Here is a 23,447-nt window from a genome sequence, read left to right on the forward strand (position 1 = left end):
TGCTGTGAGCACAGCCTGAGAGAGTTGGGCTTGTGCAGGCTGGAGAGGAGAAGGCTCCCAGGAGACCTTCTGGTGGCCTTGCAGGAGCTGCAGGGGGCTGCAAGCAAGCTGGGGAGGGACTTTGGAGGGGGTGAGGGAGGGCTAGGAGTGGGGGGGCTGGAGCAGAAGTAGAAGTGGGGAGCTGGAGCTTGGCTGTGAGGAAGAAGTTGTTGGGCAGGAGGGTGGTGAGAGCCTGGCCCAGGCTGCCCAGGGAGGTGGTGGAAGCCTCCTGGCTGGAGGTGTTTGCAGCCAGGCTGGAGGTGGCTGTGAGCAAGCTGCTGTGGTGTGAGGTGTCCCTGCCCATGGCAGGGGGCTGGGGCTGGCTGAGCCTGGAGCTCCCTTCCAGCCCTGCCAGCTCTGTGACTCTATGACTCTAAACAACCACACTATCACTTCCTTCCTGCACTGCAAACCACAACTGGATCTATTTCACCATCAATCACTGCCAGAACTTTCTTTCAAAGGAGAGGAATAAAAACAAAACCATTCAGCACTTCCCAGCAGCAGACAGCCCCTGACCTCCTGACAGCTGCAGCAACTGGCCAGAGTACTTCATAGAGCCACAGAATCACACAGCAGGGGGGGGTGGAAGGGACCTCTGGAGATCATCCAGGTCCAACCCCCCCTGCCAGAGCAGGGCACCCAGCACAGGGCACCCAGGGCACATCCAGGGGGGTTTGGAAGCTCTCCAGAGCAGGAGACTCCACAACCTCTCTGGCAGCCTGCTCCAAGCTCCAGCAGCCTCACCCCAAAGAAGTTTCTCCTCCTGTTGAGGAGGAACCTCCTGGCTTCCAGTCTGTGTCCCCTGCCCCTTGGCCTGCCCCAGGACAACACTGCAAGGAGCTTGGGCCCTGCTGCTTGCCCCTCACCCTCTCAACATTCATCAGCTGCCCTCTCAGCCTTCTCCTCTCCAGGCTAAGCAGCCCCAGGGCTCCCAGCACCTGGCAGTGGTGAGTTAATGGTTGGCCCTGATGAGCTGAGAGGCCTTTTCCAAGCTCAATGGTTCTGTGATTCAATGGAGTGAGTGTGGAGCCCACACTGCAGCAAAGCTTGCCCCTGCAGCACACAGCAGCAGGAGGCTTCTCCTGCAGGCTCCAAGAGGCCACTCTGAAATGCTCTGCTTTCAAGGGCAGGTTTGGAACCTCAGAGCCAGAGGTTGAGGTGGGAGTGCAAAGGCTGACAACACTTCCCTGGACAAAGAGGAAGGAGTTCAAGGCAGAACTGTTTGCCCCAGGGCTTACCTTGCCCGCTGAGAGTGAGCTTGACTTGAGCTGGAGAGGTCGTCGGTGCCTGGCACGGCACCGCTGCCATCGTCCCTCCTGAAGCCTTCATTTCTTCTCACTGCCAAACCCAAACACCAAGGTTACCACCTGCTGGCCAACACAGCAGCCAGAGGAAGCCTCTCCACAAGGCAGGGACTGCTGGCTTGGGTGAGAAGCAGGGTGGGCAGCAGGGACAGGGAGGTGATCATTCCCCTGTGCTCAGCGCTGAGCGCTGGGTTCAGCTCTGGGCCCTCACTGCAGGAAGGACACTGAGGGGCTGGAGCCTGCCCACAGCAGGGCAGTGAGAAGGGGCTGGAGCAGCTGGGCTGTGAGGAGGGGCTGAGGGAGCTGGGGGTGTTCAGGCTGGAGAAGAGGAGGCTGAGGGGAGACCTCCACAGCAAACTGCTGTCCAAGCTGTCAGCCCCTGGCTGGGACAGCAGCACTCTGAGCTGGGTTAGGAGGTGGCTGGAGGCTGAGCCCAGAGAGTGGTGGTGAATGGTGCCACAGCCAGCTGGCAGCCAGGCACCAGTGGTGTGCCCCAGGGAGCAGTGCTGGGCCCCAGTCTGTTCAGTATCTTTATTGATGATCTGGAGGAGGGGATGGAGTCCATCAACAGCACATTTGCAGATAACACCAAGTTAGGGGCAGATGTTGGTCAGTGAGAGGGCAGAAGGGCTCTGCAGAGGGACCTTGCCAGGCTGGGCAGATGGGCAGAGGCCAACAGGATGGCATTCAACAAGTCCAAGTGCCAGGGGCTGCACATTGGCCACAGCAACCCCAGGCAGAGCTACAGGCTGGGGGCAGAGTGGCTGAGAGCAGCCAGGCAGAGAGGGAGCTGAGGGTGCTGGGGGAGAGCAGCTGAACAGGAGCCAGCAGTGTGCCCAGGGGGCCAAGAAGGCCAAGGGCATCCTGGGCTGGGTCAGGCAGAGTGTGGCCAGCAGGAGCAGGGAAGTCCTTGTGCCCTGTGCTCAACACTGCTGAGGCCACAGCTTGAGTCCTGTGTCCAGTTCTGGGCTGCTGAGGTTAGGAAAGAGGTTGAGCTGCTGGAAGGTGTCCAGAGAAGGGCAACAAAGCTGGGGAGGGGTCTGGGGCACAGCCCTGTGAGGAGAGGCTGAGGGAGCTGGGGTTGCTTAGCCTGGAGAAGAGGAGGCTCAGGGGAGACCTTCTTGCTCTCTCCAACTCCCTGCAGGGAGGTTGGAGCCAGCTGGGGGTTGGTCTCTTCTCCCAGGCCCCTAGCAGCAGAACAAGAGGACACAGTCTCAAGCTGTGCCAGGGGAGGTTGAGGCTGGAGGGGAGGAGAAAGTTCTTCCCAGCAAGAGGAATTGGCCACTGGGTTGTGCTGCCCAGGGAGGTGGTGGAGTCCCCATCCCTGGAGGTGTTCAGGAGGGGATTGGATGTGGCAGTTGGTGCCATGGGTTAGTCATGAGGTCTGTGGTGCCAGCTTGGACTTGATGATCTTTGAGCTCTCTTCCAACCTTGGTGATACTGTGATGCTGTGATACTCATTGCTCTCTCCAGCTGCCTGAGGGCAGGTTGGGGTGAAGGCAGTGTTGGCCTCCTCCCCCAAGTCACTGATGAGACAACAAAGGGGAAATGACCTCAAGCTGCCCCAGAGGAGGTTTAGATTGGAGATGAGGAAGAATTTCTCTGCTGCAAGCATGGTCAGGGATGGGCAGAGGCTGCCCAGGGAGGTGGTGGAGTCCCCATGGCTGGAGGAATTGTTGGGCCCATGGGTAGAAGGTTGGAGTGGGTGATCCTGGAGGTCATTCCCAACCTTGATGCTTCTGTGGTGCAGCTCTTTTGCTTGGCTGAGGTGCTGGTTTGGGTAGGGCCTTTCATGGTGGGTGGGTTGGGTTTTGTGTGCTTGGGGTGGGGTCTTTTTCTCCATGGCCTTACCTTGCCTGAAATCTGGCTCTGAAGAAATCACAGAGGGGCTTTCACTGGAAGTGCTGTAGACATCACTGTGGTAGGACTTGTACCTCCTCAGGGGCTCTGCAAGGGGAAGGCAGGCAGTCAGAGAGTCATGGAACCACAGGGCTGGAAGGGAGCTCCAGGCTCAGCCAGCCCCAGCCCCCTGCCATGCCCAGGGACACCTCACACCACAGCAGCTTGCTCACAGCCACCTCCAGCCTGGCTGCAAACACCTCCAGCCAGGAGGCTTCCACCACCTCCCTGGGCAGCCTGGGCCAGGCTCTCACCACCCTCCTGCCCAACAACTTCTTCCTCACAGCCAAGCTCCAGCTCCCCACTTCTACTTCTGCTCCAGCCCCCCCACTCCTAGCCCTCCCTCACCCCCTCCAAAGTCCCTCCCCAGCTTGCTTGCAGCCCCCTGCAGCTCCTGCAAGGCTACCAGAAGGTCTCCTGGGAGCCTTCTCCTCTCCAGCCTGCACAAGCCCAACTCTCTCAGGCTGTGCTCACAGCAGAGCAGCTCCAGCCCTCTGCTCCTCCTCCTGGCCCTGCTCTGGACACCTTCCAGCCCCTCCAGAGCCTTCCTGGCACAGAGGCTCCAGAGCTGGCCCCAGAGCTGCAGCTGTGGGCTCAGCAGAGTGGAGCAGAGGGAGGAAGCAGGAGAGGAAGAGGCTAACAGTTCCACTGCAGCAGTCCAACACAGATGGACATCTGCCACCCTCTGAAAGCTTTTCCAACTGCCTTTCAGAGGTCCAGCCCTGGCTCTGGACTCAAAGCAAACACTCTGCTGCTCTGCACTTCCCTTCTGCCCCCGCAGCCTCAGGCTTCTGTGGCCTTCCTGGCCTGCCCAGCAGAGCCTCCCCCTCTGAACTTCTCTCTCATCATCCCTCCCAAGCTTAAAATAACCTTACAGGAACCCAGCACAAAGCCCAAGACAAAACCCAATCCCTGCTGCAACCACAACTGAGGGCAAGGCTTGCAGGGTCCCACTCAGGCTGCTCAGAGCAACCAGCAGGAGTCAGGGAAAAAGGTTGGGTTGCTTAAAGAGCATCCAGTGCCAGCCCCTTGCCATGGGCACCTCCCCCAGCCCCAGCTTGCTCAGGGCCTCATCCAGCCTGGCCTTGAGCACCTCCAGGCAGGAGGCAGCCACAGCCTCCCTGGGCAGCCTGTGCCAGAGTCTCCCCAGCCTCACTCTCAAGGATCTCTTCCTCCTCTCCACTCTCAGTCTCTCCTCTCCCAGCTCCAAGCCATTGTTCCTCAGCTTGGCACTCCCAGCCCTTGTCCAAAGTCCCTTCCCAGCTCTCCTGGAGCCCTTCAGGTACTGCAAGGCTGCTCTGAGGTCTCCCTGGAGCCTTCTCTTCCCCAGGCTGCACAGCCCCAACCCTCCCAGCCTGGCCCCACAGGGGAGGTTCTGCAGCCCTCCTGAAGCACATCCAACACCTCCCACCAGCCCCAGCTTGCTCAAGGCCTCATCCAGCCTGGCCTTGAACCCTTCCAGGGAGGGGACAGCCACAACCTCCCTGGGGCAACCTGTGCCAGTGTCTCCCCAGCCTCAGTGCCAAGCACTCCTTTCTCACCCTGGCAAGCAGTGAGTGTGGGCTCAGAATGATGGGCAGTGAGTCATCAGCTCTTGCCTCAGCCTGGCCCACAGAAATTTGTCACTCAGCTCCTGGGAGTGACTCCCAGGCCCCAAGCTGGCTGTTTGCTTTGCCCTTTCCTCCCCCCCACCCCCCAGCAGTTTCAGCCTCCTGAGCTATCCCAGCTGGCAGAGCAGGGGCACCTTGGGCATTGCTAGGTGCTGCCAACTGATCTGTTTGAGTGAGAATGGTCAACCCTTGGTCAAGCTCTTGGGGGGGGGCTGTTGTGCAACACAAAGCTGAGCTCCCCAGCATGGAGGCTGCTGAGCAACACACACAAACTGCACTGCCCAGCAAGGAGGCTGCTGAGCAGCACAAACTGCACTGCCCAGCAAGGAGGCTGCTGAGCAACACAAACTGCACTGCCCAGCAAGGAGGCTGCTGAGCAACACAAACTGCACTGCCCAGCAAGGAGGCTGCTGAGCAACACAAACTGCACTGCCCAGCAAGGAGGCTGCTGAGGAACACAAACTGCACTGCCCAGCATGGATGCTGCTGAGCAACACAAACTGCACTGCCCAGCAAGGAGGCTGCTGAGCAGCACAAAGCTGAGCTCCCCAGCAAGGAGGCTGCTGAGCAACACAAACTGCACTGCCCAGCAAGGAGGCTGCTGAGCAACACAAACTGCACTGCCCAGCAAGGAGGCTGCTGAGCAACACAAACTGCACTGCCCAGCAAGGAGGCTGCTGAGGAACACAAACTGCACTGCCCAGCATGGATGCTGCTGAGCAACACAAACTGCACTGCCCAGCAAGGAGGCTGCTGAGCAACACAAACTGCACTGCCCAGCAAGGAGGCTGCTGAGCAACACAAACTGCACTGCCCAGCAAGGAGGCTGTGGAGAAACACAAACTGCACTGCCCAGCAAGGAGGCTGCTGAGCAGCACAAACTGCACTGCCCAGCAAGGAGGCTGCTGAGCAACACAAACTGCACTGCCCAGCAAGGAGGCTGCTGAGCAACACAAACTGCACTGCCCAGCAAGGAGGCTGCTGAGCAACACAAACTGCACTGCCCAGCAAGGAGGCTGCTGAGCAGCACAAACTGCACTGCCCAGCAAGGAGGCTGCTGAGCAACACAAACTGCACTGCCCAGCAAGGAGGCTGCTGAGCAGCACAAACTGCACTGCCCAGCAAGGAGGCTGCTGAGCAACACAAAGCTGAGCTCCCCAGTAAGGAGGCTGCTGAGCAACACAAACTGCACTGCCCAGCAAGGAGGCTGCTGAGCAACACAAACTGCACTGCCCAGCAAGGAGGCTGCTGAGCAACACAAACTGCACTGCCCAGCAAGGAGGCTGCTGAGCAACACAAACTGCACTGCCCAGCAAGGAGGCTGTGGAGAAACACAAACTGCACTGCCCAGCATGGAGGCTGCTGAGCAACACAAAGCTGAGCTCCCCAGCAAGGAGGCTGCTGAGCAACACAAAGCTGAGCTCCCCAGCATGGAGGCTGCTGAGCAACACAAACTGCACTGCCCAGCAAGGAGGCTGCTGAGCAACACAAACTGCACTGCCCAGCAAGGAGGCTGCTGAGCAACACAAACTGCACTGCCCAGCATGGAGGCTGCTGAGCAACACAAAGCTGAGCTCCCCAGCATGGAGGCTGCTGAGCAACACAAAGCTGAGCTCCCCAGCAAGGAGGCTGCTGAGCAACACAAAGCTGAGCTCCCCAGCAAGGAGGCTGCTGAGCAACACAAAGCTGAGCTCCCCAGCAAGGAGGCTGCTGAGCAACACAAAGCTGAGCTCCCCAGCAAGGAGGCTGCTGAGCAACACAAACTGCACTGCCCAGCAAGGAAGCTGCTGAGCAACACAAACTGCACTGCCCAGCAAGGAGGCTGCTGAGCAACACAAACTGCACTGCCCAGCAAGGAGGCTGCTGAGCAACACAAACTGCACTGCCCAGCAAGGAGGCTGCTGAGCAACACAAACTGCACTGCCCAGCAAGGAGGCTGCTGAGCAACACAAACTGCACTGCCCAGCAAGGAGGCTGCTGAGCAACACAAACTGCACTGCCCAGCAAGGAGGCTGCTGAGCAGCACAAACTGCACTGCCCAGCAAGGAGGCTGCTGAGCAACACAAAGCTGAGCTCCCCAGCAAGGAGGCTGCTGAGCAACACAAACTGCACTGCCCATCATGGAGGCTGCTGAGCAGCACAAACTGCACTGCCCAGCAAGGAGGCTGCTGAGCAGCACAAACTGCACTGCCCAGCAAGGAGGCTGCTGAGCAGCACAAACTGCACTGCCCAGCATGGAGGCTGCTGAGCAACACAAACTGCACTGCCCAGCAAGGAGGCTGCTGAGCAGCACAAACTGCACTGCCCAGCAAGGAGGCTGCTGAGCAACACAAAGCTGAGCTCCCCAGCAAGGAGGCTGCTGAGCAACACAAACTGCACTGCCCAGCAAGGAGGCTGCTGAGCAACACAAAGCTGAGCTCCCCAGCAAGGAGGCTGCTGAGCAACACAAACTGCACTGCCCAGCAAGGAGGCTGCTGAGCAACACAAACTGCACTGCCCAGCAAGGAGGCTGCTGAGCAACACAAACTGCACTGCCCAGCAAGGAGGCTGCTGAGCAACACAAACTGCACTGCCCAGCAAGGAGGCTGCTGAGCAACACAAACTGCACTGCCCAGCAAGGAGGCTGCTGAGCAACACAAACTGCACTGCCCAGCAAGGAGGCTGCTGAGCAACACAAACTGCACTGCCCAGCAAGGAGGCTGCTGAGCAACACAAAGCTGAGCTCCCCAGCAAGGAGGCTGCTGAGCAGCACAAAGCTGAGCTCCCCAGCAAGGAGGCTGCTGAGCAACACAAACTGCACTGCCCAGCAAGGAGGCTGCTGAGCAACACAAACTGCACTGCCCAGCAAGGAGGCTGCTGAGCAACACAAACTGCACTGCCCAGCAAGGAGGCTGCTGAGCAGCACAAACTGCACTGCCCAGCAAGGAGGCTGCTGAGCAACACAAAGCTGAGCTCCCCAGCAAGGAGGCTGCTGAGCAACACAAACTGCACTGCCCATCATGGAGGCTGCTGAGCAGCACAAACTGCACTGCCCAGCAAGGAGGCTGCTGAGCAGCACAAACTGCACTGCCCAGCAAGGAGGCTGCTGAGCAGCACAAACTGCACTGCCCAGCATGGAGGCTGCTGAGCAACACAAACTGCACTGCCCAGCAAGGAGGCTGCTGAGCAGCACAAACTGCACTGCCCAGCAAGGAGGCTGCTGAGCAACACAAAGCTGAGCTCCCCAGCAAGGAGGCTGCTGAGCAACACAAACTGCACTGCCCAGCAAGGAGGCTGTGGAGCAACACAAACTGCACTGCCCAGCAAGGAGGCTGCTGAGCAACACAAACTGCACTGCCCAGCAAGGAGGCTGCTGAGCAACACAAACTGCACTGCCCAGCAAGGAGGCTGCTGAGCAACACAAACTGCACTGCCCAGCAAGGAGGCTGCTGAGCAACACAAACTGCACTGCCCAGCAAGGAGGCTGCTGAGCAACACAAACTGCACTGCCCAGCAAGGAGGCTGCTGAGCAACACAAACTGCACTGCCCAGCAAGGAGGCTGCTGAGCAACACAAAGCTGAGCTCCCCAGCAAGGAGGCTGCTGAGCAGCACAAAGCTGAGCTCCCCAGCAAGGAGGCTGCTGAGCAGCACAAAGCTGAGCTCCCCAGCATGGAGGCTGCTGAGCAACACAAAGCTGAGCTCCCCAGCAAGGAGGCTGCTGAGCAACACAAACTGCACTGCCCAGCAAGGAGGCTGCTGAGCAACACAAACTGCACTGCCCAGAAAGGAGGCTGCTGAGCAGCACAAAGCTGAGCTCCCCAGCATGGATGCTGCTGAGCAACACAAACTGCACTGCCCAGCATGGAGGCTGCTGAGCAACACAAACTGCACTGCCCAGCAAGGAGGCTGCTGAGCAACACAAAGCTGAGCTCCCCAGCAAGGAGGCTGCTGAGCAACACAAACTGCACTGCCCAGCATGGAGGCTGCTGAGCAACACAAACTGCACTGCCCAGCAAGGAGGCTGCTGAGCAACACAAACTGCACTGCCCAGCAAGGAGGCTGCTGAGCAACACAAACTGCACTGCCCAGCAAGGAGGCTGCTGAGCAACACAAAGCTGAGCTCCCCAGTAAGGAGGCTGCTGAGCAACACAAACTGCACTGCCCAGCAAGGAGGCTGCTGAGCAGCACAAACTGCACTGCCCAGCAAGGAGGCTGCTGAGCAACACAAACTGCACTGCCCAGCATGGAGGCTGCTGAGCAACACAAAGCTGAGCTCCCCAGCAAGGAGGCTGCTGAGCAACACAAAGCTGAGCTCCCCAGCATGGAGGCTGCTGAGCAACACAAAGCTGAGCTCCCCAGCAAGGAGGCTGCTGAGCAACACAAACTGCACTGCCCAGCAAGGAGGCTGCTGAGCAACACAAACTGCACTGCCCAGAAAGGAGGCTGCTGAGCAGCACAAAGCTGAGCTCCCCAGCAAGGAGGCTGCTGAGCAGCACAAAGCTGAGCTCCCCAGCAAGGAGGCTGCTGAGCAACACAAACTGCACTGCCCAGCAAGGAGGCTGCTGAGCAGCACAAACTGCACTGCCCAGCATAGATGCTGCTGAGCAACACAAACTGCACTGCCCAGCAAGGAGGCTGCTGAGCAGCACAAACTGCACTGCCCAGCAAGGAGGCTGCTGAGCAGCACAAACTGCACTGCCCAGCAAGGAGGCTGCTGAGCAACACAAACTGCACTGCCCAGCAAGGAGGCTGTGGAGCAACACAAACTGCACTGCCCAGCAAGGAGGCTGCTGAGCAGCACAAACTGCACTGCCCAGCATAGATGCTGCTGAGCTTGCCCAAGGCAGGGAGTGGCCTCCTCTTCAGCTCTGCCACCTTCCTATCTCCCAGGGTCCTAGCTGGCTCACACCTCAGCTGGTCCCCCCCAGCTTCACACTCTTCACCCAGAACCAGCTAACCACCCTGAACCTCAGCAGGCACCCCAGTGGCCTTCTGCTGAGATCAGGCAAGGGATCTCCACAGCACAGCCTCCACCTCTGAGCACTCAGTATCACAGTGTCACAGTATCACTAAGGTGGGAAAGGACCTCGAGGATCAAGTCCAACCTATCACCACAGACCTCATGGCTAGACCATGGCTCCAAGTGCCACATCCAATCCCCTCCTGAACACCTCCAGGGATGGGGACTCCACCACCTCCCTGGGCAGCACATCCCAATGACGAATGACTCTCTCAGTGGAGAACTTTCTCCTCACCTCGAGTCTAAACCTCCCCTGGCACAGCTTGAGATTGTGTCCTCTTGTTCTGGTGCTGGGGGCCTGGAAGAAGAGACCAACCCCTGCCTGGCTACAACCTCCCTGCAGGGAGTTGGAGAGAGCAAGAAGGTCTCCCCTGAGCCTCCTCTTCTCCAGGCTAAGCAACCCCAGCTCCCTCAGCCTCTCCTCACAGGGCTGTGCCCCAGACCCCTCCCCAGCCTTGTGCCCCAGACCCCTCCCCAGCTTTGTTGCCCTTCTCTGGACACCTTCAAGTCTCTCAATGTCCTTCTTAAACTGAGGGGCCCAGAGCTGGACACAGGACTCAAGCTGTGGCCTCAGCAGTGCTGAGCACAGGGCACAAGGACTTCCCTGCTCCTGCTGGCCACACTCTTCCTGACCCAGGCCAGGATGCCCTTGGCCCTTTTGGCCACCTGGGCACACTGCTGGCTCATGTTCAGGCAGCTGTCAATCAGCACCCCCAGGTCCCTCTCTGCCTGGCTGCTCTCAGCCACTCTGTCCCCAGCCTGTGGCACTGCCTGGGGTTGCTGTGGCCAAAGTGCAGCCCCTGGCACTGGGACTTGTTGAATGCCATCCTGTTGGCCTCTGCCCATCTGCCCAGCCTGGCAAGGTCCCTCTGCAGAGCCCTTCTGCCCTCTCACTGACCAACATCTGCTCCCAGCTTGCTGTCAGCTGCGAACTTGCTGCTGACTGACTCCATCCTCTCCTCCAGATCATCAATGAAGATGTTAAAGGGGCTGGGGCCCAGCACTGCTCCCTGGGGCACAGCACTGGTGCCTGGCTGCCAGCTGGCTGTGGCACCATTCACCACCACTCTCTGGGCTCAGCCTCCAGCCAGTTCCTAACCCAGCACTCCTTCAGGTGACCATGGAGGAGCCCAACCTGACACCACCACCAAGCTCCAGCTGTCTGCTCTGTACAGCTTGGCCTCTGGAGGCCCTCTGGAGGTGGACACTGCCCTGCAGTGGCAGCAGCCTGAGGTTTTGACATTGCCCTGAAGAATGAGATACCACAGAACCACAGAAGGGCTCAGGCTGGAAGGGACCTTCCAGGTCATCTCCTCCAACCTCCTGCCAGGGGCAGGGACACCTCTCAAGGACAACTTCTTCCTCAGCCCCACTCTCACCCTGCTCTGCCTCAGCCTCAAACCCTTCCCCCTTGGCCTGGCTGCAGACCCCCTCAGGAGCAGTTCCTCTGCAGCCTCCCTGCAGGATCCCTTCAGGTATTGAGAGGCAGCTCTGAGGTCCCCCTGGAGCTGCACAGCCCCAACTCCCTCAGCCTGTGCTCCCAGCAGAGCTGCTCCAGCCCTGGCAGCATCTTTGTGGCCTCCTCTGGGCTCTCTCCAGCAGCTCTGAGTCCTTCTCCTGCTGGGGACCCCAGAGCTGGAGGCAGGGCTGGAGGTGGGGGCTGAGCAGAGCAGAGTCTAGGGGCAGGATCCCCTCTCTTGCCCTGCTGCCCAACACTCCCCTGGCTGCAGCCCAGAAGGATGAAGTAGAGGCCTGGAGCATCTTTGTGGCCTCCTCTGGACTCTCTCCAGCAGCTCTGTGTCCTTCTCCTGCTGGGGACCCCAGAACTGGAGGCAGGGCAGGAGGTGGGGGCTGAGCAGAGCAGAGCCAAGGGGCAGGATCCCCTCTCTTGTCCTGCTGCCCAACACTCCCCTGGCTGCAGCCCAGAAGGATGAAGTAGAGGCCTGGGTCATCTTTGTGGCCTCCTCTGGGCTCTCTCCAGCAGCTCTGTGTCCTGGTCATGCTGGGGACAGCAGAGCTGGAGGCAGGGCTGGAGGTGGGGGCTGAGCAGAGCAGAGCCCAGGGGCAGGATCCCCTCTCTTGCCCTGCTGCCCAACGCTCCAGAACTGGAGGCAGGGACTCAGGAGAACAGAGTCAAGAGGTACAGGCCCAGAAGACTTTAGCCCTGCAGCCAGCCCATGACTGCCCCTTCCTGCTGGCTGCAGGAGGCAGAGGGCAGCAAGTGGAGAGGAGCCAGCAAGAGAGGGCTGGACCTGGGCACCCTCCGGCGCCGCGGCAGGAGAGCTCAGACTCACGCCCAGGACAAACCCGTGTTTGCCGACTGCACCACCCAGCACAGCACAAAGCTCCACTGACCTTCCACATTCATGGCTTCCCTCAGGAGCTGCAGCTTCTTCTGTCTCTCCCTGATCCTGTCAAAGGCACTGGAGATGGCAGCAGAAGTCGAGGTCTCAGCCCCGGGGCGCCCCGGCTCCAGCTTCTGAGGGCCGAAGAGCTCCAGCGCCACGCTGCCGTCGGAGTACCTGGCTTCCTTGCTCCTGGCAGCGGCACAGCTGCGTGCTGGGGGCACTTCACAGCCAGGGCTGTGCCCAGGGCAGCCCCCAGCGTGCTCCCTCTCAGCTGCCAGCTCGCTGGAGCACAGCAGGTCCGTGGAGGAAGCCCAGACTTTGCGCCTGGGGGCGGCGGCGGCGCGGGGGACACCTCTCCTTCCCGGCTCGCCGCCTCTGCAGCCGTGAGGGCAGAAGACCTCCTCCTGCCCCAAGCTGGAGGCTGCTGAGATGCCCTGCAGGAACTCTTCCTCCTCCCCTTGTGTGCCTCTGATGGAGAGAAACCCCAGGGACTTGCTGAGTCCTTTGTGGAGCGGGGGCTGCTGGCAGAAGGCAGCTCTGTGCCCGTCGGCTGCGGCGGCCGCCGAGGCTTTGCCTGCAAGGAGACAGCCACCGATGGGACCTGCCCTGGAGCCACAGGCTGCTGCCTGCCCCACGCCGTGCTGAGCACACCCCCCACACAGCCACAGCATGGCAGGGGCTGGAAGGGGCCTCTGGAGGTAAAGAGATGGTGTGGGAGATGTTACTGAACCTCCTCTGTCATCGTTTCCTCCCTGGCAGGGCTGCTCTGGGCTTCCACACAGTGTCTGCCTGACCCCTCCAGCCCCTGGCTGCTGCTCACCCTCCCCACACCCCCAGGGGTCTCTGTCACACAAGCAGAATAGGAGGGGTTGGAAGGGAATAGGATAGGGCAGGATAGGATAGGATAGGATAGGATAGGATAGGATAGGATAGGGTAGGATAGGATAGGATAGGATAGGATAGGATAGGATAGGATAGGATGGGATGGGATGGGATAGGATAAGGGATAGGATAGGATAGGATAGGATAGGATAGAGTAGGGTAGGGTAGGGCAGGGTAGGATAGAATAGGATGGGATGGGATGGGATGGGATAGGATAGGATAAAATCAACCAGGTTGGAAAAGACCTCAGAGCTCATGCAGTCCAACCTCTCCCCCAGCACCATCTGAGCAACTCAGCCATGGCACCAAGGGCCTCAGCCAGGCTCTTCCTAAACACCTCCAGGGATGGGGACTCCACCACCTCCCTGGGCAGCTCATCCCAGTGGCCAATCTCTCTTGCTGGGAAGAACTTTCTCCTCCCCTCCAGCCTGAACCTCCCCTGGCACAGCCTGAGACTGTGTCCTCTTGTTCTGCTGCGGGGGGCCTGGGAGAAGAGACCAACCCCCAGCTGGCTCCAACCTCCCTGCAGGGAGGTTGAGCTGCTGGAAGGTGTCCAGAGAAGGGCAACAAAGCTGGGGAGGGGTCTGGGGCACAGCCCTGTGAGGAGAGGCTGAGGGAGCTGGGGTTGCTTAGCCTGCAGAAGAGGAGGCTCAGGGGAGACCTTCTTGCTCTCTCCAACTCCCTGCAGGGAGGTTGGAGCCAGCTGGGGGTTGGTCTCTTCTCCCAGACCCCCAGCAGCAGAACAAGAGGACACAGTCTCAAGCTGTGCCAGGGCAGGTTTGGGTTGCAGGGGAGGAGAAAGTTCTTGCCAGCAAGAGGAATTGGCCACTGGGATGAGCTGCCCAGGGAGGTGGTGGAGTCCCCATCCCTGGAGATGTTCAGGAAGAGCCTGGATGAGGCCCTTGGAGCCATGGTTGAGTTGCTCAGATGGTGCTGGGGGAGAGGTTGGACTGGATGAGCTCTGAGGTCTTTTCCAACCTGCTTGATTCCATTCTATTCTATTCTATTCTATTCTATTCTATTCTATTCTATTCTATTCTATTCTATTCTATTCCATTCCATTCCATTCCATTCCATTCCATTCCATTCCATTCCATCAAATGTTAGACAGAGTCATACAATTGTGGTAGCTGGAGAAGGCCTCCAAGATCATCCAGTCCAACCTCCAACCCAACCCCACCATGGGCACAGCTTGCTGCAACACCTCCAGCCCTGGGGACTCCACCGCCTCCCTGGGCAGCCTCTGCCAAGCCCTGACCACTCTGGCAGCAAAGAGATTGTTCCTCAGCTCCAACCTAAGCCTCCCCTGGCACAGTTTCAGGTCATTGCCTCTGCTTCTATCACCTGAGCCTGGGGAGCAGAGCCCAACCCCCCCTGGCTGCAGCCTCCTCTCAGGGAGCTGCAGAGAGCAAGGAGGTCTCCCTCAGCCTCCTCTGCTCCACACTCCCCACCCCCAGCTCCCTCAGCTGCTCCTCCCCAGCCCTCTTCCCCACACCCTTCCCCACCTTTCTTGCCCTTCCCTGGCCCTGCTCCAGCTCCTCCAGCTCCTTCTTGCAGCCAGGAGCCCAAAGCTCAAGCCAGCCCTCAGGCTGTGGCCTGCCCAGTGCTGAGCCCAGGGGCACAATCCCTGCCCTGGAGATCTGCTGGTGGAAGGTGTTTGGATGCTGGGAGTTTGATGTTGGCTCCACAAGGGGATTCTGTTGTGAGCTGCTGGTGCTTTAATTGTTGTGTTTATTGTCTCTGCTCCCTCACAGTGTGTGAGACTTTGGAGTCAGGCAATTAGCCCTAATTGCAGTGGGATGCTTCACAGTCATTAGGAATAATTGCACTCCTGTAACATGAAGGAGAGGATAAACACCCAGGGGCAGGAGGGGAGCTCAGGAAGCCAGGTACTGCTCAGAGGAGCAGGGAGAGGAGTTCAGTTCAGCAGAGCAGTGCCTGGGGAAGGGGGACAAGACACCTTTGAACCTCTCAGTGCTCTGCTGAGAGAGGACACAGTCTCAAGCTGTGCCAGGGGAGGCTCAGGCTGGAGGGGAGGAGAAAGTTCTTCCCAGAGAGAGTTCTTAGCCAACTGGGATGAGCTGCCCAGGGAGGTGGTGGAGTCCCCATCCCTGGAGGTGCTCAGGAGGGGATTGGATGTGGCACTTGGAGCCATGGGTTAGTCATGAGGTCTGTGGTGACAGGTTGGGCTTGATGATCTTTGAGGTCTCTTCCAACCTTGGTGATTCTATGTCTTCACTGCTCATGGCTTGTTCTGGCACCACAGCAGCACAGAATGGAAGGGACCTCCAGAGATCATCCAGTCCAACCCCCCTGCCAGAGCAGGGCAGTGAGACTCAACAGGGGGAAGGGCAGAGTCCTGCAGCTGGGGAAGGACAAGCCCAGGGAGCAGCACAGGCTGGGGCTGAGCTGCTGCAGAGCAGCTCTGGGGCAAGGGAGCTGGGGCTGCTGGGGGCCAACAGGGTGACCCTGAGCCAGCAGTGTGCCCTGGTGGCCAAGAAGGCCAAGGGACTCCTGGGCTGCATCCAGGAGAGTTGTGGCCAGCAGGTGAGAGAGGTTCTGCTGCCCCTCTGCTCTGCCCTGCTGAGGCCACAGCTGGAGCACTGTGTCCAGCTCTGGGCTGCACAGCTCAGGGACAGGGAACTGCTGAGAGGGCAGAGCAAAGGGCTCCAAAGGTGCTGAGGGCACTGGAACAGCTCTGGGGAGGAGAGGCTGAGAGCCCTGGGGCTGCTTAGCCTGGAGCAGAGCAGCCTGAGGGGGATCTGATCAATGCTGATCAATCCTTCAAGGGTGGGGGTCAGGGGGATGAGGCCAGGCTCTGCTCAGTGGTGCCCAGGGACAGCCCAAGGGGGAAGGGCACAAAGTGGAACCTCAGAAGCTCCTCTGAAGATGAGGAGGAACTTCTGTGCTGTAAGGGTGAGGGAGGCCTGGGGCAGGCTGCCCCCAGGGGTGGTGGAGTCTCCATCTCTGGGGACATTCAGCACCCTGCTGGATGTGTTCCTGGGTGACCTTCTAGGTGCTGCTGCTTGGCAAGGGGCCTGGACTGGATGAGCTGCAGGGCTCCCTTCCAACCCCTCCTACTGTGTGACAGAGACCCCTGGGGGTGTGGGGAGGGTGAGCAGCAGCCAGGGGCTGGAGGGGGCAGGCAGACACTGTGTGGAAGCCCAGAGCAGCCCTGCCAGGGAGGAAATGATGACAGAGGAGGTTCAAAAACATCTCCCACACCATCTCCACCCAGAGAACAGAACAACCCAGCCCTCTTTATCCCAGGACAGTGTGGTTAGCCCCTGGAACATGAGTGGGCAGCTGCTGGAGGAGGCGGATTTGCAATCCCTTTGGGGCAGGCTAAGAGCCAAGAAGAAGACAACAGAGCCAGATGTGGCCTGTGGGCTGAAGGCTTGGAATGGCCTCCTCCTGCTTGCTGCTCCTTGGCATTGGGAAGCACAGGCTGGCTGCAGACTGAAGTGCTCCCTGCTGTGGGAAGGGAGGAGGCAGCTGGGCACAGGGGCTGCTGCAAGCTCTGGGAGGAAGAGCTGAGCTCTAAAGCCAGCTGAAGGATTTGCAGGCTGCTGTGGACTGCAAGGGCTCCTCCAGCTAAACAGCCCAGAGCACCAGAAACCAAGGCCTCAGCCAGCCTCCAGGCAGGAGGCAGCCACAGCCTCCCTGGGCAGCCTGTGCCAGAGTCTCCCCAGCCTCACTCTCAAGGATCTCTTCCTCCTCTCCACTCTCAATCTCTCCTCTCCCAGCTCCAAGCCATTGTTCCTCAGCCTGGCACTCCCAGCCCTTGGCCAGAGTCCCTCCTCAGCTCTCCTGGAGCCCTTCAGGGACTGGAAGCTGCTCTGAGGTTTCCCTGCAGCCTTCTCTCCTCCAGGCTGAACAGCCCCAGCTCCCCATAGGGGAGGTTCTGCAGCCTTCTGATCATCTTCATGGCCTCCTCAGGACCTGCTCCAACAGCTCCAGGTCCTCCTTGTGTTGGAGCCTTCTCTTCTCCAGGCTGCACTGCCCCAGCTCTCCCAGCCTGGCCCCACAGGGGAGGTTCTGCAGCCTCTGAGCATCTTGATGGCCTCCTCTGGAGCCTCTCCAGCAGCTCCAGGTCCTCCTTGTGCTGGGGGCCCCAGAGCTGGAGGCAGTGCTGCAGGTGGGGGCTGAGCAGAGCAGAGCAGAGGGGCAGAATCCCCTCCCTGTGCTGCTGCTCTCCCTGCAGCTCGGCACACAGAATCCCCTCCCTGTGCTGCTGCTCTCCCTGCAGCTCAGCACACAGAATCCCCTCCCTGTGCTGCTGCTCTCCCTGCAGCTCAGCACACAGAATCCCCTCCCTGTGCTGCTGCTCTCCCTGCAGCTCAGCACACAGAATCCTCTCCCTGTGCTGCTGCTCTCCCTGCAGCTCAGCACACAGAATCCCCTCCCTGTGCTGCTGCTCTGCCTGCAGCTCAGCACACAGAATCCCCTCCCTGTGCTGCTGCTCTCCCTGCAGCTCAGCACACAGAATCCCCTCCCTGTGCTGCTGCTCTCCCTGCAGCTCAGCACTCAGAATCCCCTCCCTGTGCTGCTGCTATCCCTGCAGCTCAGCACTCAGCTGCCAGGGCCCACTGCTGGCTCCTGTTGGTTACATCTCAAAGGTCCCATGGAGGAGACCCCAAGCACCACTCAGCCCCAGCAGTGCCAGATGCAAGCAGAAGCAGACACTGGAAGCAGGCAGCCTTGGCTTCTGGAGCAGGAGAGGACCTAAGTCTTTGAAGAGCAGCCCCAGAAACCTTCCTCTGGCTTCCACTGAGGCTTCACTGAGCTCTGGAAGTTGTTCTCCACCTCCTCAGCTGGTTTGGCTTTGCAGCACTGAGGAGGCAGGGGGAAGCCAAGCCCACTGTGCTTCCAGAGGAGGTTTTTCCACTCAGTGGAAGGAAAGCCTGGGCTTGCTTTCTCTGCTGACTTCCAGCACTGCAGTGAGCAGGCTGGGGGAGCTCACACCTGCAGCTTGGCCCTGGGAATCATCTGGTTTTCACACAGCCAAACCTGAATGCAGGAGAAAATGTCCTGAGCAGGAGCAAAAGGGCCCAGGCTGGCTGACTGGAGGGCAGGAACAAGGTCTGAACTCTGGGGGGGCTGGAGGGGGGAAAGCTGAACAGGAAGCACGGGGCACTGGCAGCACAGGAGGCCAAGGGCAGCCTGGGCTGCACCCAAAGCAGGGTGGCCAGAGCTGGAGAGAGGGATCCTGCCCCTCTGCTCTGCTCTGGGGAGACCTCAGCTGCAGGGCTGGGGCCAGAGCTGGAGCCCTCAGCACAGGAGGGAGCTGGAGCTGAGGGAGAGGCTCCAGAGGAGGCCAGCAAGATGCTGAGGGGGTTGGAGCAGCTCTGCTGTGGGGCCAGGCTGAGGGAGCTGGGGGTGTTGAGCCTGCAGAAGAGAAGGCTGCAGGCAGAGCTGAGAGCAGCTCCCAGGCCCTGCAGGGGCTGCAAGCAGGCTGCAGAGGGACTGCTGCCAAAGGGCTGCAGGGACAGCCCCAGGGGCAATGGTTTGAGATGAGAGCAGAGCAGAGGGAGATTGGATGTGAGGAACAAGTTGTGCCCCAGGAGGCTGCTGGAAGCCTGCAAGAGGTTGCCCAGGGAGGTGGTTGTGGCCCCCTGGCTGGAGAGCTTGCAGGGGAGGCTGGAGAGGGCTGTGGGCAAGCTGCTGCAGTGGAGGATGTCCCTGCTGAGGGCAGGGGCTTGGCTTGGAGGGGCTCTGCAGCTCCCTTCCAACCCTCTGATGATTTCAGTTCCACTTGGCAGGCCTGGGGAGGTCTGTGTTTGAGTCAGTGAGCAGGCAGGGTCCTGGCTGCCCTGTGTGACTGAGGCAGCTCCCATCTGCTCCAGGGCCATTCAATGCCTGCTGCTGACTTCTCCTGTCCTGGGCTGGTGATTTGCTGGTGCAAACCCTGTCAATAGCAGCACAGAGCAGCTGCCCTGGGGCATGGCTTTTAGAGGGCTGCAAAAGGCAGCACTAATTATAGCCAGGATGAGCTCAGAGACTGAGCAGCCACAAGGAGAGGGCCAGATGTCAGTTCAGAGTATGAAACTCAGCTGAGCAGGCAATGCTCACTGGCAGCCCAGAAACCAAACCTCTTCTGGGAGAGCATAGGAGAGCAGCAGCACAGGGAGGGGATTCTGAGTGCTGAGCTGCAGGGAGAGCAGCAGCACAGGGAGGGGATTCTGTGTGCTGAGCTGCAGCCAGAGCAGGGAGAGCAGCAGCACAGGGAGGGGATTCTGCCCCTCTGCTCTGCTCTGCTCAGCCCCCACCTGCAGCACTGCCTCCAGCTCTGGGGCCCCCAGCACAAGGAGGACCTGGAGCTGCTGGAGAGGCTCCAGAGGAGGCCACAAAGATGATCAGAGGCTGCAGAACCTCCCCTGTGGGGCCAGGCTGGGAGAGCTGGGGCTGCTCAGCCTGGAGAAGAGAAGGCTGCAGGGAGACCTCAGAGCAGCCTCCCAGTACCTGAAGGGATCCTGCAGGAAGGCTGCAGAGACTTATCCTGAGGGTGTCTGGAACCAGGCCAAGGGGGGAGGGTTTGAAGCTGAGGCAGAGCAGGGTCAGACTGGAGCTGAGGAAGAAGTGCTTCAGCAGGAGGGTGGTGAGACTCTGGCACAGGAGTCTCAGGCTGGAGAGCTGGGGCTGTTCAGTCTGGAGGAGAGAAGGCTGCAGGGAGACCTCAGAGCAGCCTCCCAGTACCTGAAGGGCTCCAGGAGAGCTGGGGAGGGACTCTGGCCAAGGGCTGGGAGTGCCAGGCTGAGGAACAATGGCTTGGAGCTGGGAGAGGAGAGATTGAGAGTGGAGAGGAGGAAGAGATCCTTGAGAGTGAGGCTGGGGAGACTCTGGCACAGGCTGCCCAGGGAGGCTGTGGCTGCCTCCTGCCTGGGGGTTGTTCAAGGCCAGGCTGGAATGAGGCCTTGAGCAGCCAAGTCCTCTGCCCCCCAAGTCCTCATCCCCTGGCCCCTGCTCCTCTGCCATGGATGGAAGTGCACACCTTGGCAGAGAGCCCCCTCTAATGTGAGGCAGCACAGGCAGTGAGTGTTTGTGCATCCCTGGGCCAGTGCAGGCAGGAGTTTGCCTGCATCACTCCCAGGCTTGCTCTGGAGGCTCCAAAGTATCAAAAAGATGCTCTCCAGTACTTCATTCTTCTCATTCTGGTCAACAATCCCAGAATGGTTAGGACAAGACCCTGAAGCTCATCCAGCTCTAATCCCCTGCCATAGGCAGGGACACCTCCCACCAGCCCCAGGGTGCTCAGGGCCTCATCCAGCCTGGCCTTGAGCACCTCCAGGCAGGAGGCAGCCACAGCCTCCCTGGGCAACCTGTGCCAGAGTCTCCCCAGCCTCACTCTCAAGGATCTCTTCCTCCTCTCCACGCTCAATCTCTCTTCCTCATCTCTACTCTCAAAACCTGGAGGTGTTTGCAGCCAGGCTGGAGGTGGCTGTGAGCAAGCTGCTGTGGTGTGAGGTGTCCCTGCCCATGGCAGGGGGTTGGGGCTGGCTGAGCCTTGAGCTCCCTTCCAGCCCTGACAGCTCTGTGCCTCTCTGATTCTTTGAAAGAGGCTGTGGAGCAATGAGAGCCCTGAAGAGCAAGCAGCACCTAGAGGAAGGTAGGATGCTGCTTCCTTTTCCTTTAGCTGACCTGCCTTGGGCTGAAAATTCCCTTTCTCCAGAAAGAAAGGTTTTGGCTGAGAGCCTTTCTGACCTCTTCCTACCCATCAGGACTGAACTGGAAAGAAGACACTGAAGTTGGAACTGGAATGAGCTGCCCAGGGAGGTGGTGGAGTCCCCATCCCTGGAGGTGTTCAAGAGGGGATTGGATGTGGCACTTGGAGCCATGGGTTATTTGATTAGAAGGTGTTGGGTGAGAGGTTGGACTTGATGGTCTCAAAGGCTCTTTTCCAACCTGCTTAAGTCTGTGTTCTGCAACTCCTTGACACAATCCTCCTCCTGTCACCAGCACAAACACTGAGCTACACAATGAACCACCAGGGCTCTGTGGGTGCCACCAAGTCCAAGGGCAATCAGGCTGGGGAGGGGTCTGGGGCACAGCCCTGTGAGGAGAGGCTGAGGGAGCTGGGGTTGCTTAGCCTGGAGAAGAGGAGGCTCAGGGGAGACCTTCTTGTTCTCTCCAACTCCCTGCAGGGAGGTTGGAGCCAGCTGGGGGTTGATCTCTTCTCCCAGGCCCCCAGCACCAGAACAAGAGGACACAGTCTCAAGCTGTGCCAGGGGAGGTTGAGGCTGGAGGGGAGGAGAAAGTTCCTCCCAGCAAGAGGAATTGGCCACTGGGATGTGCTGCCCAGGGAGGAGGTGGAGTCCCCATCCCTGGAGGTGTTCAAGAGGGGATTGGATGTGGCACTTGGAGCCATGGTTTAGCTGTCAGGAGGTGCTGGGTGACAGCTTGGACTGGATGACCTTTGAGGTCTTTTCTAACCTTATTCATTCCATTCCATTCCATTCCATTCTTATTCTATTCCAGTATCTGAAGGGGGCTCCAGGAAGGCTGGGGAGGGACTGCTCAGGATCTCAGGGAGTGATAGGACTAGGGGGAATGGAATGAAGCTGGAGGTGGGGAGATTCAGGCTGGAGGGGAGGAGGAAGTTCTTCCCCATGAGAGTGGTGAAGCCCTGGGATGGGTTGTGCAGGGAGGTGGTTGGGGCCCTGTCCCTGGAGGTGTTTAAGCCCAGGCTGGATGAGGCTCTGGGCAGCCTGCTCTAGTGTGGAGTGTCCCTGCCCATGGCAGGGGGGTTGGATCTGGCTGATCCTTGTGGTCCCTTCCAACCCAGCACTCACCTGTGGGAAGTCCTTTCCCCCTCAGCCTCTCCCGGATGGCCTGGCTCCTGTCGGGCTGCAGCCTTCTGTCCCCGTTGCAGGAGAGCTGATCCACCTGCAGGAGGGGCAGCAACACACAGTCAGGCACGGGAAGAGCTCACACCGCCGGGAAGCAGCTGTCCTTTAGCTAAGTGGCCATCACTCAGGGACAGAGAGTTAAGCTGAAGCTCACAGAGTCCAACGTTGGGGGTTGGCTGGAAAGGACCTGGAAAGGACCTACAGGCTGGGGGCAGAGTGGCTGAGAGCTGCCAGGCAGAGAGGGGACCTGGGGGTGCTGGTTGACAGCTGCCTGAAGATGAGCCAGCAGTGTGCCCAGGGGGCCAGGAAGGCCAAGGGCATCCTGGCCTGGGTCAGGAAGAGTGTGGCCAGCAGGAGCAGGGAAGTCCTTGTGCCCTGTGCTCAGCACTGCTGAGGCCACAGCTTGAGTCCTGTGTCCAGCTCTGGGCTGCTGAGGTTAGGAAAGAGGTTGAGCTGCTGGAAGGTGTCCAGAGAAGGGCAAGAAAGCTGGGGAGGGGTCTGGGGCACAAGGCTGGGGAGGGGTCTGGGGCACAGCCCTGTGAGGAGAGGCTGAGGGAGCTGGGGTTGCTTAGCCTGGAGAAGAGGAGGCTGGAAGGGAGGAGAAAGTTCTTCCCTGAGAGAGTTGTTCATCATGGGAATGTGCTGCCCAGGGAGGTGGTGGAGTCCCCAGCCCTGGAGGTGTTCAAGAGGAAATTGGATGTGGCACTTGCAGCCATGGTTTAGTCATGAGGTCTGTGGTGCCAGGTTGGACTTGATGAGCTTTGAGGTCTCTTCCAACCTTGGTGATACTGTGACACTGTGACCTTGAAGACTCTCCAGTTCCAACCCACAGCCACTGCTCTGCCTGCCTCCAGCATGGCCAGAGCAGAGAAATCATACAAAGCATGGCTTGGGTTGGAAGAGACCTCCAAGATCATTCACTTCTGACCCCCCTGCCATGGGCAGGGACACCTCCCACCAGCCCCAGCTTGCTCAGGGCCTCATCCAGCCTGGCCTTCAACACCTCCAGGCAGGAGGCAGCCACAGCCTCCCTGGGCAGCCTGTGCCAGAGTCTCCCTGTGGTGGGTTGAAGTTTTCCCCCCCAACATTAACTTCTCAGCCAGACTAGCTCAGTTAAATCTGCAGCTAAATTTTGAAGGCATAGCCTAAAACTACCACACTCCCCAGCCTCACTCTCAACACTTCCTTCCTCCTCTCCACTCTCAGTCTCTCCTCTCCCAGCTCAAAGCCATTGTTCCTCTGCCTGGCACTCCCAGCCCTTGTCCAAAGTCCCTCCCCAGCTCTCCTTGAGCCCTTCAGGTACTGGGAGGCTGCTCTGAGGTCTCCCTGCAGCCTTCTCATCTCCAGGCTGCACAGTCCCAGGTCTCCCAGCCTGGCCCCACAGGGGAGGTTCTGCAGCCTCTGAGCATCTTTGTGGCCTCCTCTGGAGCCTCTCCAGCAGCTCCAGGTCCTTCTTGTGCTGGGGGCCCCAGAGCTGGAGGCAGTGCTGCAGGTGGGGGCTGAGCAGAGCAGAGCA

General features: G+C 59.6%; 1 protein-coding gene across 1 annotated transcript in view; it reads right to left on the reverse strand.

Annotated features, from left to right (window-relative positions):
• PTPN13 (protein tyrosine phosphatase non-receptor type 13) overlaps nt 1-23,447 on the reverse strand; it is a 157,412-nt gene that overhangs the window by 86,653 nt on the left and 47,312 nt on the right. Inside the window, 4 exon segments of the mRNA XM_068168025.1 lie at nt 1,281-1,380; nt 3,198-3,293; nt 12,211-12,777; nt 21,875-21,968. Coding sequence (XP_068024126.1) covers nt 1,281-1,380; nt 3,198-3,293; nt 12,211-12,777; nt 21,875-21,968 — 857 coding nt within the window.

This window comes from Melanerpes formicivorus, unplaced genomic scaffold (genome assembly GCF_026170545.1).
Source record: "Melanerpes formicivorus ecotype bairdi unplaced genomic scaffold, bMelFor1.0.p_v2 SCAF_129, whole genome shotgun sequence".
NCBI classification, from domain to species: Eukaryota; Metazoa; Chordata; class Aves; order Piciformes; family Picidae; genus Melanerpes; species Melanerpes formicivorus.